The sequence below is a fragment of the Harpia harpyja genome, chromosome 18, assembly GCF_026419915.1.
Source record: "Harpia harpyja isolate bHarHar1 chromosome 18, bHarHar1 primary haplotype, whole genome shotgun sequence".
Classification (NCBI taxonomy): Eukaryota; Metazoa; Chordata; class Aves; order Accipitriformes; family Accipitridae; genus Harpia; species Harpia harpyja.
The window spans coordinates 6950968-6966988 of NC_068957.1; the positions used below are offsets into that span (position 1 = coordinate 6950968).

Genomic DNA, 16021 nt, shown 5'->3' on the forward strand with positions numbered 1-16021 from the left:
ACATTTAAAACTGTGCTTTAATGTCTTTTGAACACTTCTAAGCTTTGTGTGCCATTACCTCAGCCATTCTGCAGGATGACTAATACTCTGTTAAATTCCTGTCATTTGGAACCTGCCTTGCTTTATGAAGTCTGGATGACGGCTTTGGAGAGACATTACTATTTACAAGCTAGAAATTCTCTCCTCAGGTATGTGTGAATTGTGCTACATGTGGGGCAGGTTAACCCAAGATGTTACTTCTCTCTGCTTTAGCAATCCATCTCCAGCCCTTTATTAGTTTTACAGCTGAGAGGAGCAGGCCCTTTAAGGCAAATACAGCTGCTGCTTTTGACATATGCCCATTTTTTACTTACCTTCCGCTAGCTACAGTCCTGAGGGTGACTGACCTAAGTAATTCCCCCTTCCTCCCCACACGCCCATACGGACCTGTGAGCTACTGAAATTCTCCGGATGCGAAGGGAAAGAAGTGACCTTTCATTCTGCTTCAGATCTTGGTTTCAACAATACTCATGGGCACCTAATGACGACATGTCCTAAATTTTAAGTTTCTAGTTCATTGGAAACATAAAGATGAACTGTACCAGTTTCGGAGTGACGTTACACAACGCTGTACATTACCAGATACTCTCTTGGAACTTCAGCTGAACCCTCTCCTCGGCTCCGCAGAGCTCCACGCAGAGGGTAAAGTCGGGCTGTGACGTGGCCGTGGCACCGAGCCCTGGAAAACGCGGCAGGGGCACGCCGCTCTGGAGGCTGTGCTCCACGCAGCGCAGTGCCTTCAGAGGACACGGCAGCGCTGGGTTCACGAGCAAAGCAGAAGCTGAAGCTACCCATAGCTCTGCTCCTCCTTCAAGCGTCCCACTGTGTTTATAGGCAGTTGTTATATTTTTAATTGCTGCGGAGAACACAGGCAAACCCACACCAGACTATCTGTTTATAATGTAACACATAAACCAGGAAGCTTACATGAAAGCAGCGTTGATTTTTCCACTTACATTTTTCCTTATTGTTGTTGTTTTTAATGACTATCGGTCAACCGAATACTGCAGTTTTGTATTTATTCTTATGACACCTCAAATGTGAAAGCCGTTGTGCAGTAAGCACGCTCCTCTGACATCTGAACAGCTCTGCAGAGGGATGCAGCTGTGGCTGTTCTGAAAACCTGCAGACCATCTTCCTAATCTCAAAATTTCAGACTCAAAGGTCAAGTCATAGTCAGTGCTTGCACTGGACAGAGTTCAGTCAACCAGATTACCCTTCTTAATCCTATGGATGCTTTACTTCAAGTCTTCTCTGACAGTTTGACTGTCATTGTAAAATTTTGGGGACTGCATTCTCTCCTGTAACATCGCTTCTGCTTTGTGAGATGCCTCCACTCAATACAGACATTGCCTTGGAGCCTAACCTTTATGACTATGTTTGGAGATAGTGCCTTTTGATAAAAGCATGCAGTTTCTGGAATAAACAGGTCTTTTGTGAAGTTTCACCATTTTGATCCTGAATGGAGCTTCTTCCTCCTTATTTTCCCTCAGGAGATTTTCTTCTAAATGGACATAAAGCCACTCTAGTCTGAAATACAGCTTGTTATCTTGGGAATAAGAAAAACATATTTCTCAACTCAAAAACATGTCTCTAAATACACGGTTGAACAGGCTAAGGCTTACTGTTAGTCCTCAGAAGAAAATGTTCTTCTGTTTATGAGAACAAAATTTTATATCTATCTGTGAAGGAATACTGGAATATTTTAGCATCAAGGGACAAGAAGTGTGGGGAGCTTATGAATTTTGCATGACATAAGTGTTGCTATCTGTATGCTTGAGAGGCCACTAGATGATTAAATTGGATATAGTTTTGTTGTGCAAGGAGGGATATGGATCCACATGCTCAACGGTTATAGAACTATAGGGCAAGTGAACAAACAGATGGCAATTTACAGAATGACTATTAATCTCTCTGCTTCCCCTTACTCTGCAGCTGAAGAGACAGGGCCAGAGGTGATTTGGGCAGGGTATCCACCTCTAGGACACAATATGGGGCCCATCCCAAGATTCTCTGGAAGGGGAATGAAACCAGATGCACTGCAGAGTGAAGCCTGGCACAAAACAGGTTACCCAGGCAGAGTAAGAGCTGAGGTGTCCTCTTTCCTCTACCTTACATTTACATACCACGGGGGAAACAACGTGGGAGAGATCCTTTCCTGGGTACCAGCCAGCCCTGAGAAGATAAATACTTCACGTGACAGGTTTCAGATCTTGGAAACATAGGGACATACAGATGTGCCAGATGCTAAAGGCATATGGAATACTCAAGGTCACTGATTCGCATGTCTGTATGTCGCTGGAGGAAGGTACAGAATATTCCAGCAGGACCTGAAGTTTCTGAAGAAAATCCTCAGATGCTTAATTGTCTTTAGATAAGCCTACACTTTTGGAAGAGAGGTATACCCTGGTTTGAACTGGTTGAAAAAAGCAACAAAGGAAGGGACCTGCACACACTGACCAGCCTGATACAGGAGAAGAGGTCACTCTTATTTAATCCAAGCACTAACACAAAGCCATGAAATGCGGTTTCTGGAGCAGAGAACTGACAAGCTTGCCGAACGGCCTGGCCAAGAGCCCAAAAGTCTGATCGCAAACTCAGCACGTGTGTAGACTGTTTAGTGGTTTACAGTCTGTTTATTTCTGCTATGACTTTTGTTCTTGAATAAGTCCTATTTAAGCTTCTGAAATCTAGGGTCACTGGCAAACGCTGCTGTTGTCCGTGAGAAAATGAAATGGCAGGTGGCACACATCCCCACAGCGACCACAGTAAAACCCCCTGTCTGGAGGGAGGCATCGCTCCCAGAAGGCGATGGGAGGGTTGACCTTTGAAGCTGTGATCCTGAGGAGGCCAAAAAAGAGAGAGGGATGGAAAGGCAGCTGGGCTGAGGCAGCCTATGCCAACCCTCTGTGGGACAGAATTTGTCCATCAGTACTCTGCCGTAACAGGTAGAGAGTCTCGGCTTCCCTTGGCTCCCACTGGGAAAAAGCTCTTCAAAGCCACCTGCAGTTGTGCAGTCAGCATGCTGTTAACGTGCTCAGACATTACTGCCTCTTAGCTGAGCAGACTTCCTAGGCTCCACACCAAGCACCAATTTGACTTTCTAAACTGCAATAAAATGCTAGATTTGAAATATGCAAATCCAGAGTTATCTTTCCCCTCAATGGTATGCTATCAGCAAACACAGTTGACTAGAAAGACGATGGCTCACCACTCCCTTGAGCAAACTGGCTGGCTAGATTTAAGTACCACACATTTGTGAGATTTTTTTTTAACTACTTTATGCGAAGATAACGAGGTAAGCAGTGGAGATGGAAGGAAAAGCCTAAAACCAGTAATTGTTCAGCTATCAACCTGGGGTCCACCATGACGGACTTTCCCTGCAGAAACTTAAGTCATTGCTTTTCAGCATCACATAAAAAACCACTCTGGGAATTGTTGCCAGAAGGTATTTTTAGCACCAGAGGCACCAGCCTGGGAGCTGCTTGGGCAATTCTTTGTCAAGTGAATGGTCCCAGTAAGATAAATGGGACAATACTCATAAAAAAGTGCTGCATAACTGGACTCCTCTTGTTAGACTGCTAAAAAGACATGATTAGTACTAGAGTATCTCAGAGGGTATGTTTAGTTTGCTTTACTATCTAGCTTGGTTTCCTAAACAAAAAGTTCTAAATCCATTTTCGATACTGCAAATTTAAACAATTTTGCTCATGATTATCTTTAATGCAAGTAAGGAGAAACAGTCATATTACATCAATAGGGCAACATATATGACAGTATTTATGTGTGAAAATGTCTGCTTGATTTGGCTGCAAAACAATGGACTGGTAGTGTTCAACTGATTGGCTAAAACCTATTGATACAGTCCTAAAATCCAACTGCAAGAAAATTTTAAGACCTTTTAGAAATATTTGAGATAATTTAGGATAAAGATTTCATGACAATGTCACAATTTTGCGTAAATAAAGTTCAAAAGATGGACAGCAGGCATAATACAGAAAGAGAGTCATTTAACAGTACAGAGATGGGCTATATATAATACAATAGAAAGGCTCTAATTATGCAAAAGTGTGAGTACTGTACAGTATACTGTAGAGTTTGGGGAAACCTGAAGGTCCCAAGAGCAAATCTTTAGTTACACAGATGCTAATCACATTGACAGAAAGCTGAATCAAACATTTAATAAAATTACAACTTTACTAGGTTTGAATTTAGAATGCTTGCAGAAGAAAAGAGTTTGCCAGTTTTTTGCTATATGGTTTGCTTGGTATATAGCTTTCATTTTAGGCACTGGAATGCTTTGATTATTTTTTTTCTCTCACTTGCACAATATAAGAAAAAGAGAGAACAAAACGTAAATGGAGTTAGAAAGATCAAACAAAAGGCCTGTTCCCCAGCTGAGAGTGGGCCCAAAGAGCTATTTAAGCTTGGCCCAGGAGTGTTCTCCTGCATCATTTTCAGAAGAGTGGGCTGTGGGTATGGTGTTTTGCACCTTTTGCAAAAATATGAGCAAATGAAAGAAAAAAAAAAAAAAAAGAAGTTTCTTACACTTTGCCGTATGAATTTCCCTAAAGAGAGCACTCACCATATTGACTAAAAATACAGTGTAAAATGCAATGCTATGTATTAGTATCACAACTATACTAGCTGTCAGGGTTATGCACCAGCATCAGCTTGTGCTACGTTCTCTTGAGCGCCTCTTCCCTTCCTGCTGCCCTCTGTAAACGGCAGCTATGGGACCCGGCCCTGACCGCAGCAATTCAGTCCCTGCAGACTGGCCCTCAGTGCTACACCTCAAGGCTGGACAGGAACTGAATATTTTGAGAAGGAACTTAGTGAATATAGCTTTTGCATTTCCCAGGGTTTATGGCAGTGAGGTCAGTCTGCTACGAGTTTATAATACAACATTTTTAAGACATATGCTAATACTTCATGAAATGTAAATGTTACTTTTGATCTATTCCATACTATAAACCCACAGTTAAAATTTATCAAGTAGCAATAATCAGAGGTTTTTCAGTCTTAATGTAAGTGAATTCCCACATGCCTATAAATAAACAAGCAGCATGGATTTGGTTCCATACCAACACCAGCTTTGCTGTGAGCCCAGGCAGCAAGGAACTGTCTTGCTTCTGCTCCCTGCGATGTGTATCTGTTGCTACACCTCTTCAAGCATGTTGCACAGTACAGTCAGTGTCACAGGCATCCTGGGTAGCGCCCTGGGATGGCCAGAGGGTACGGCCATTCCTCTGGGGCAAAGCAAACACTGGGAAGGCCATGCAATAGCAAAATAGTCACCCAAAAGTGCATCTTCCCCAATAAAGGTGTTTAGACACTATCACCCACAATTTAAGCCTGTCAACAGCATTGGCTGTGCAGAGGGAAGGGCTTCATGTACCAAAAAGTGCTAATGAGCCATTTGGACTACCAGCTGAATTCTTCATTAGCAATCTTTCCATTTGGGAATTCCTTAAGATGATTCAAAACTACTTTACTGGCTTTTTATTTCTTGTTTCATGTTCCACTTAACAAACTGCACCTGTCTTGCAATCCCTACAAGTAGCCCTGATGCCAGTAACGTTATTCTAGCAGCTGAGGTTTTAAGTTCTTAACCTACTTGAAAATAATTCATTATTAACATTTGGGAAAAAATATCACAGAGGCATTTCCTGGTAGCTTACATGTAAGTGCTGCCACCAACTATGAGCATGACTGAGGCATTTTAATTTTACTAGGTAATCAGCCAGTTGTTGGGACTCACATACCAATGGATATTCAATTAATTTCTAGAAATAGACAGTTCTGGAAACATTAACAATGTCTGTCACAGAGAGATCACAATTTCTAAAAAGTATATACCTGTTCCAAAATGGTGTTGATTCTGTCTACTTCACAGTCAATTAAGTATCTTTTTTCTTGCCGCCTGTCCATCTCCTCTATAATTCTTCTGAACTCTTGAACATCCTTTATGCTTCCTACAGATCTGGCTGTCACTTGCCAGTTGTTCTGTACTGCTGCTTCCATAATGGCCTGAAGAATGGAAAATCCTGTAGGAGGAAGAGACAATGCAACCATTTAAAAACAGAACAAAAATAAAAACTATTTTGAATGTTTGACAAAGGGTTCACAAAAACTTGTATCATCTGAAGGGACGCAGACCAGCTAATAGCCTGCAAGTGCTTCATTACTTGAGAAAGCAACAGTGTAGAGACCAGTTTCTTCTTTCAGCTATGCCACTGCCAAAGTCACTGACTTCAGCAGAATTGCTTGGCGGTATATTACCGAGAGGCGTATCAGAATCTGTCCAATATATCATATTATGATCCTCTCAGTGATGTTTATGGTCGTGCTGGGGTCCGTGCCAGGAGAATAGGAGCCTGCAGCCATTACTTCGGCAAAAGTCCATCAGCTTGAAGAGCCGGACAGAAGGGGTAATTTGCCTGTGCAGACTGCAGCAATGGGTCATTAACTGGCAAAGATCCAAGCACTGCACAAGAATGCCAATTAAGTCATTGTACTGATTATTGGAGCCACGAACCACAGGAGAGTATTTTACTGATACTCACTTTGATTTCAAAAAATGTTTTTAAATATGGAGTCTAGCAGCATTAACCACGCTTTCAATGCTTTCATTAAGGTAATACCAACTCATTTAGCAGCCTCAATGACCAGAATGACCAAAGACTGCACAGTGGGAAATTACACAAGCAAACAGCATTTCATTTCTTGTGAACAGCCGTGCCTCAGTGGCAGACAGAACTCAAGTCAGGTCCCTAAATGAAAGGTGGTGGACCTGGGAATGGTAATCTCCTTCAAATCATGCTCTGTAGGAGTCATCAGACATTGATTTGCATTCCTTTATTATAGTATGTAGCTGGGAATTTGATGAATTACCTGTTTTGAGTCACGAAATTGCATTTTTTGCACGGTTCTAATTGTTTCAAGTCTGGGTGGATGCCAATCAAAGACAGAGGTCATCTACTTCAAGCACACACAGTAGATTCCAGTGGAGTTTCTTTGTACAGAAACATCCATGTGAGCTGTGTTTCTGTCCAGATAATTTATTTGCAAAACTTTCAGTCCAATCATTTAGTCATACTGTGGATTTCTTAGCCACAGCCAGATTTGAGAAGCTCAGAATGTCTTCACCCACACAAACACATAAACATACAGGATCAACAATCAATTAATTGTGCTCTGTGATAACAAGTCCCCTGCGCTTCTGAAACCGAAAGCAGTTTGAGCTACAGAGGAACACCACGTTCACTGCTTCGGATTATACCAATAGCTATTCTGAACTCAGATACCATTGTGGGGCACACCGATAACAAAGAACTTGTGCTGCAGTCTGATCTTCCGTAGCCTGCTGTAAATCTGTAGTGGCTGTCTGAAGCCAGAGGAGCTGCATCATTACCTCATTACAGACACAAACAAGGAAAGAGCGTGATTTTCTGGATCACAGTTAGATTATTATAATTTACCATGTGACTTCCTTAAGTCTCACTCAAATGCCCTCACTTTCCCTGTGCAGCCTCCTTGATTCTTAATGCTTTTCTTTGTATGAATGCACTTTACTATCCCATGAAAGGTGGTGACAATTAATATGTACGCTGGTTGGGAATTCTTTCTGGCATCTTCTTTCCTCTGAGACTATTGAAAGGGAGGCATTTACATATGTATAGTACAATGAACTCAGTCTTCCTTAACATCATATTTTACAAAAATGGCTGTGATGTCTGTGACAGCATTGTGATTCCATTACATGTAGGAGGAAGATCTAAGCCTAAGATATTTGGTTGGCTGCAAACGAGGAATCTTGATGTGGGAACATAAATACCACCAATGGGGATTTACAAATGCTTTGTGTACAAAGATGTGCTTTTAAAAAAATATGATTCTACTAAGTAACGAATATTTACAACTTTGTTTCATCATTCATATAGTGTCTAAGTATGAACCTTGAGCTTGCTGTAAACAACAGAAAACAGTCCATAAGTCTATTTTTTCACTCCAAACTGAACAAAATGGTTCAACATATTATAAAAAAATGACAATTTAAAAAAATCTGTAGCTCTATTTTTTGCTAATAACACATACAAAACTTACAAATTGTCTCAAGGAAAGAAGTGAAAATGAACATGCTGGAGAGCAGATGCGATTGGTTGACTGCCATACACCCGGCTTCAGTTAACACTGTTTTGAGTCAGAGCTCGCTTTGTCAAACCTTGAATATCTCAGAAGAAACCTGGGCAATTCTCCTAATTCTGTGCAACTGCATGTTTGTGTTGGTGTGAGTGTGTGTGGTTTTGCATGTGTGTGCATTAGTCAGTGGTTACCCTTCCAAGAAAGAGAAGAGCAAGGTTACTCAGCAGCCTTTCTCCTATGCATGAAAATACAATTACAGTAATCTTAGCGTGAAAAAGTTCCAGAGCGTCATGATTCTGTCTTCTCTACTTCCCGTTTCTCCTTGTCACACCAAGTTTTACAGTCACAGTCCCCTCTACCCTTGCCGGTTCTTTAAATCCTCCCTACGGTCACCCTCCGTGCTGTGCCAGCTCGCCTCTCTTGGGCCCTCTCCCTCTCCCGTCCTTGCTTTGAGAAGTACCATTTGCCCTTCCTGCGGCAGCTCGTTAGGCCAGTCCTCTGACGACTTTTACAAAGCCCATTCCCCTTGCTTTACAAAAGCGTGGGTCAAACCTCCCGCTTTCAGGAAGGCAGCGCGCTCCCATCTTCGCAAACACGCGTTCGCTGTTCCCAACCTCCGATCTCGCTCCCTGCCTATTACCTTCAGCGCCATTTACTACATTTTACATTGTTATTCATTACGTGATATTTCTGTAAACAACATGTTCCAGGCTCCAGCTGTACTCTACCATTAAGAGAGCTGTTGCATAAGCACAGCGATTGTTTAAATAAAAGGACCATTTTATCTTCAGATGCGAACTTTTCTTTCTCCTTAGCATAACAATGCAAGCTGTGACAGTTCGGGGGTACTGCCTGGGTAATGGACGGGGAAATTATTTTCCCTGTTCTGTGCATGTCAGTGACCAGACCTGTACGCCGAGCTTTTCCATCCCCTACCCTCCAGTAAACACGCCGTGTGAACGCTTCACGAGAGATGCTTGCCCCTGAGCACCCTGGAGGTGCTGAACTCTCATGGGTGCCTCTCATCTCATTCACCCTGAAGGAAACCAGCCAGCCGCAGCAACTATCTCTATTTCGTAGTTTTTCTATGGTCTGCATCAGAACTATCCCAAAAGACTAAAGGACTGATAATTCACCCCAGGTCTGTGCAGAAGCCATACAGGAAAGGCTTTCATTAATACTGTTGCCGGCTTATACTACTTCAATCGATAAAGCCAAATAATATTAGATAAGACAAGAAAAACTGACATCCTCCTAGAAGATGACAGCAATGAGATCATCTCAAAACAGGTTCATAATGCCATTACTAAAATTCAGAGGTTGTTCATTCTTCAGTCGTTAACACAAATACAGGCAGCAGGAAAAATTCGTTCTGACCCCAATCTGATCTTTCAACCTCTTCTTCCTTAGTCATACCTTGGATGTGAAAAAGCAGCAGGATGGAAGGCATGCACCTTTCTGGAAGCACTGCTTGTGAGGCTAGCTTGTCTGATGGCACCACAGCCCTTCACTGCACCACATTATTAACATGCTGGTATTACTGATTTACAAACGTGTCTGGTCACACGATGGCAATGTCCATACTTGCCAGGTCATGTAACAGACTCATACTACGTTTTGGTCCCTTTTAGCCATGTACTGGGGAGGGGCGGCTCCTGTGATCTTTGAATCCAATCTCACAAGTCAATCTGATTTGCACTTACTAAAAGCTTAGACAATCCTGGCTTTAATATTCAAATGTGCCATCGTCTGGCTTATTCTTAAAATACTGATGATTTAAAAGAGCTAACCCTCATCTAAACAGTCTGCAAAATGATTGAGCTGGAGGTAGATAGAGTAATAAAACTAGAACAAAACAAGTGCCCAGCTTACTTCTCATTGAGCTGAAACAAGTATTTTGAGTTTTGCTGACTGAAGCTTGCAAAGAGGGAAAATACTCAATATAAATTTCCCTCAAAGCAGGGAAAATATTATTTGTTGCAATGCTATCTCTGTACTTTAAACAACCCAGACAGAATTACATTCTAGGCAGTCCTCCCTGCAGCTGGACTAAGACATAAATTCACCCAGTATCTTCATACTCCTGCCAGGGAAGCAAAGCCTGTAGCTCACTCTTTCAGATCATCATCCCTTTGATACAAGCATCTCTCAACTGACCTAGGTAACACAGCTGAAGAGGACAGTTCACTCTTTTGCATCTATGAAAGCTCATGAAGCTTTTCCCACATCCACATAAGCAAAATTCATCTGAGCAGTTTGCTCAGCCATATGAAATTCTATATACTACATCATTGAACTTACTCTTGTTTAAATAACAGCAAACATTAATGTGTCATGAGTAAACGACCACACTGGAACATCTGTAGCATCACGTGAGCCCTTACAGTTGGCACCAAAGTACTTAATGAGAAAAAACTATCACTTGTGTAAATCACTCTTTTCTGGAATGTTCCTGGTAAGATCTTGGACCTTAGCCTCCTAATTAGAAATGAAAGAGCATTTGCTTGCAGTCCCTCTTTCTTTTGTCTTGCTGAGTACCAAAGATCTTTGAGTGGTCTATTTTCCTGGCGTGCAGCATTCTTGTGCCAGCTGAATGAACATCAGCTCTGATCTCAATACCTGTGTTTTGAACTAAGTATCTGGGACAGGATGCGAAGAACATCTGGCCTATGAGTGAACTTCAGGGATTTAAGTGTGGAGCTGTGTTTGACCAGGGCACAACGAACTCACCAAAAAGGAGGCCATTAAGGCAAGTGCGTCCCCAAGAGAAATATGAATTCTATGACACCAGCTTACATTTCAAGTGTACCAGAGGTCTGTAAGTTGAGATATACTTGGATATTCTGTGTGTTTGGCACTGAGCCTAACACTAATTTAAAAGGAAACAGATCAACACGTTAGGTGTGAGTAAAAAACAACTAGCCAACCCAAAACACTCCCCACCATTCAAAATCCAAACATGTCAGTTAGGCCAGTATGCTTTGCATAACCTATGTCTGCTTAACAATTTTATAGGAGGGGAAGAAGCAAGGAACAAGCTACTAAATTAGTCACCAGTAAGAGATGCAGCAAATGACTAGTACACTGGAGTGCTCTTTCAGTCTAACACATGTAAGTTCAAATTATTGAATAAGAGTAGAATAACTGTATTCCATCTGTTTTTGACCAGATCACTTCTATCTGGTAACCAGCATGTAAAGTGTTACACTCCACTGTGCCGGTAGCAGACAACCTTTCTAGACCAAGTAGCAAACACACTCTAACGTTATTTTTTTCTTCTGCTTTTTCTATTCAGTAAACCTCTAGTTTCCCCTGTACATATATTACACTATTGCAACCCGTCATCCATAAACAGAGAAATCTACACAAATAGGTATGTCAGCTTGGTTGAGTGAACGTGAACTTGCCTGGCTCTAAAGGAGAATTTACAGGAACCATCTGGTCTGCATTTGCTTGGGATGGGATACAGCTAAACATGCAGGAATTCAGATCTGCTGAACGCAAGTAAAAGACTTTTTTTTTTTTATGGCTCTTTCTGAATGCATTTCACCTTGATCTGTACTTTCATAACAACCTTGCATCTAACTCATCCCTCATTTTACTCAAGTTTTAGGTCAGTGCAACTCCAGTGTTTTTGAATGAAGCTGTGCCAGTGTAAAATGAGAGTAATGTAGTAAGGGATCAAAGAGTACAATAACCAAGGGCAGACAGAAAGATGCCGTAAGCAATGCTGTCACTTCCGTAAGGGGACTTATTCACGTGACTTTCACAATGATGTGGGCAAGTCTCCTGGTGTAGGACAGATAGGTACACCTCAATACAATAATATGATCCCAAGTTTTTTGAAAGAGCTGTGTTCTAGTTTCAGCTTTGCTATGCGGATCTTTATTTAAATAATTTCCAAGGGAATAATAATTGAGTGATTATAGCTTCTGGATGCAGATGGGTAACAAAACAGATGAGATGGGAACACTTTAAAACCAGAGTATGTTCTGCTTGAGGAAAATATAACAGGTAAACAATTGTGCAGAGAAAGCAGAAGAACTAGCACAGAAAATCAGAGAAAGGAATAATGTATTTTGAGAAGTGACAGAGGGTGAAGAGCATTCTGTTGTCCAGTGGGCACGGGCTGTAGTGTATCCTCTGTGTACTTACTACTAAGAACTCTTGATACTGATGCTACCAGAAAGCTGACAGAGGTAGTAGTGAGGGCATGCTGTCACCAGAGGATGCTGAGATCTGGGAGACACGGGCCTGGGAGTAGTGGAGAGCCCTCCCAAGGGAAAACTTTTTTACATGCAAATGGCAGAGTTGTGAAACTACATTAGCATTAAAAATAATTATCTTCCAAGCTTTAGGAGATCTGAATTAAAAAAATAAACTGCTTAAGTACAGAGAGATTTAATCTGTGAAGCTCTACACTGAGTCGTGGTCTTTGTCTGTCCAGCAGAGCCAAAAACCTAAAACTATGCAGTAAGCATAGTACTGTTACACATAGAGTGGGATGCAAATCTAGGGAGCTCAATTCCAGTGATATTCCTGCCCAACACCAATTTCCCTGAGTGCCCTCCAGGCAAGGGACACACTTCCAAGGGACACTTCCAGCAAGGACACACTCCAAGTGACATCAGCAAATTCAAAATAAACCATCTGCTGAGTACAGTCTTGCATCCTACTGGCATCGGGAAGCTAACAACATAACCTTAGTACAGTATCATAGCTTGCCTCGATGCAGCCTTTTGTAGTGGCTTCTTTCACTTCTATTCACCTTTGAGCACTTCTATCCCACGACCACACTGTTTTGCAGCCTCAGTTACTGCCTCTTGTATGGAGCAAGCTAGAATGAGTCCACACCAAGCCTTGCTGCTTGCAACAGGCCAGCCTTCAGCTGAAAAGGCTTTGAGTGACATAATCAGAATAGAAGTTTCTTTGGGTAAAAAAGAAGAAACCAAGATACACAGATATTACCAACCACTTCCTTCAGACCATCAGAGCCAGTTTTTTTCATTACTCCTGTGCATTGGTTACTGAAGAAACCAGATTGAGCTACCGTGAACAGAAAATATCTCAGCCATAATCCTCTTGATGTCAGATGCCACAAAGTTGACCATAGTGAGGCCTAAGTGAGATGCTTTGGCCTTAGTCTGTCCTTAACTTCAGGCACATTTGGATGACACTCCACTCTCTTAGGTTCTCTTTCTAGTCGAGAGAGAGAGAGGCCATATAATTTTTCTGTGTTTGCAACATGCGTGGACATCAATGGAAGAAAATACATAGAAGAATGAAGTTGTGTAAGGTATCATCATGTAGGTATCACTCACAACCTTTACCTGCAATTGAAAAACTAAAAGAGAACAAAAATCCCAATGTGTTGACTAGCACTCAACCAATGAGGCTAATTACTGCACGTTAAAAATACATATCTAATTGTGTTTACATATTTATCTCAGCAAAAAGATTCTAATTAGGAATCACAGAGTTAGCAATTATCAGGCAGGAAAAGAAAACCTAACTTGTCTGCAAAACAACTGTACCACATTCCACGTGAAGCCAGTTGTCAAAGGGAAAGCTTACAAAAACCAAAATCAGACCATGCACAGATGTCACAAAACGTGGAGAATTTAACTCATCTTTTGGTGACAATACTGACTTTGAGGAAATATACTTGGCCCATCATATGACTTGGAGAAAAACAGAAAATGAAAATCCACCCGATAAATAATGGAACAGTGTGCTGCTTCCCAGTGATGAGCCAAGCTGAACTACCTTTCTCAAGGCTTGACTGTGGCTGGTCTGAGCAAGGTGGTGCAATGAACACTGTCTTTATTGCAGAAACAAAAGTCTGCCCCTGTATGTAACTCTAACGCTGGCCTTCCCACTGACATTGATACGGCTATATGGATTTCCTCCCTCTCTTCAATGAGCCTGCAAAACTCCTGATGTATCTCTGCCTTAGTGACGCATTTTAGCCCAGCTTTATTGTTTCAGAAGTATATCATATGTGGGCCTGTATCTTCCACAGAGTGGTCTACACTTAACACAAAACAGTGCGCTTCACACAAGATGTTTTTGCGTCATTCAGTTTCCAGAAAATTCTTACAAAAACATTAATAATGTTAACAACGCTAAATAACACTCAAAGCACTGCAAATTAACAGATTTATTGTCAACATTCCCATATGAAATAGGCAAATAATAAATTTGACATATAATAAAAAAAATGATTTGGCCTATCCCATACAGAGAACTAGTAATAGAGCAAATTTTCAAATTCAGGTTCTCCTGATTCATATCTAGATTTATTTTTATTTCAAGCCGTAACATAGTTGAATATATACTTTTAAAGATTCCTGTACTGTCTACAAACACGCTAGCCACTGAAATTATATAGTAAAAACATCACTATGGTATCTCAGGATACATTTTCCTCATATCTTATTTGCTAGAGTAAATTGAATAGCTACCTAGCTCCCAGTGAACTGGGATACTTGCAGAAATCATTATTTATTATTCCAGGTAAAGTCGCACAATCATGATACAATTACAAAGAGACTTAAAAAGGAAAGTATTGTGTGGAATTATCATCTGAGAAAGGAAATAAAAATTAATTCTTTTTTAAGCTTAAATAACATTTTAGCTAAAAGAGAGGATTAGTGCATTTATTCTGTTATAGGCAATAAATGTTCTGGAAAAAGGAAACTTAACCACTTGTCAACAGCAGAGGATTTTGAAAATAGTTAAAACTTGGCCTCACGTATCACTGCATTCATCTAAAGAGCTAAAAATGTAATTTCAACGTATGCTGCAAACTTAAAATTATTGATAACACAAATTAATTCTTTGCCATGATACATATAGGGGTTTTAGCACGAGTGTGCAAGAGTATTGCTGACTGCCTTCTCTTAAAAACATGTCTGGAACTGCTGAGTCTAAAAAATGATAAATATTATTCCTCTGAAGAAACAATCACAGGAGATTATGGTAATCAGACTATGAATTGAAATACATATTCATCACAAAACCCCCCTGGATTCACCTCAGATAAATGTCTTGGAAAAAATGATGCTATTTGAATTGTCCTCAAACATAGTAAAATTATTCTTTCTATCTGACCTTCAGTCAATCATGTTAGAAAAATATTTATTCCTCTCCCTAACCTTTATCTACACTTTCTGCTTCTCAAGCTACCTGAGCAAACAAATCTTTTGCCTCTGAGAATTTTCATTAACAGATGCTATCAGCCTTTCAAAGTCTCTCTTCATCAACATCTCACCCTTTGGTATCCAGCATTTTAATTGCCCTTGCAGCTGGAATGTGTCTCACGTCTCAACCCGTAAGTTAATTTCCTTTTATTTATTCTGAACACTAAAACAAATATAGCAATCAAAGAGTGAGCACAATTTTAAAAATATTCTGAAATTTAAATGAGTTTTTATGATAATATAAATGATAATTTATGGATCCATACTCACAGTCTGCATGTGTGTTTCTTTTTAGTCACTCAGCTGGCCATTTCTGCCTTTTTTTTGCCAGTGGCTAGTAACAAGGAGTTTTTATATAGCACTATTCCCTATATTTTTTCAGTACAAGCATTTTTCTTCATAACAATGATGTATTCATTAATTACAAGGCCTCATATTAATTCGAAACAGGTCTGTATACCTCCTAGACTACTTGGCAATACAGATTTGGTCTGAATTGGGCTTGAACATACAAGTGTAGTTCTACTGGACTGACCAGAGCACAGAATATATCATCTGTCCTGCTTTAAACTGATTAGTCCTGTAGCGAGGCCACAGGACAACAATTTACAAAGTTAGCAGAGAACCAGCATGAC

The 16021-nt window shown here is 40.8% G+C and overlaps 1 protein-coding gene across 5 annotated transcripts in view; it reads right to left on the minus strand.

Annotated features, from left to right (window-relative positions):
- The window catches only part of GRIA3 (glutamate ionotropic receptor AMPA type subunit 3), a 156263-nt gene that overhangs the window by 81376 nt on the left and 58866 nt on the right, over window positions 1-16021 (minus strand). For all 5 annotated transcript variants that reach the window (XR_008239069.1, XM_052813323.1, XM_052813322.1 and 2 more), the window contains exon 4: window positions 5899-6086. Coding sequence is in view for 4 of the 5 variants with exons in the window: in XM_052813323.1 (XP_052669283.1) it covers window positions 5899-6086 (188 nt within the window). In the remaining variant the exon portion in view is untranslated. The remainder of the gene's footprint in view (window positions 1-5898; window positions 6087-16021) is intronic.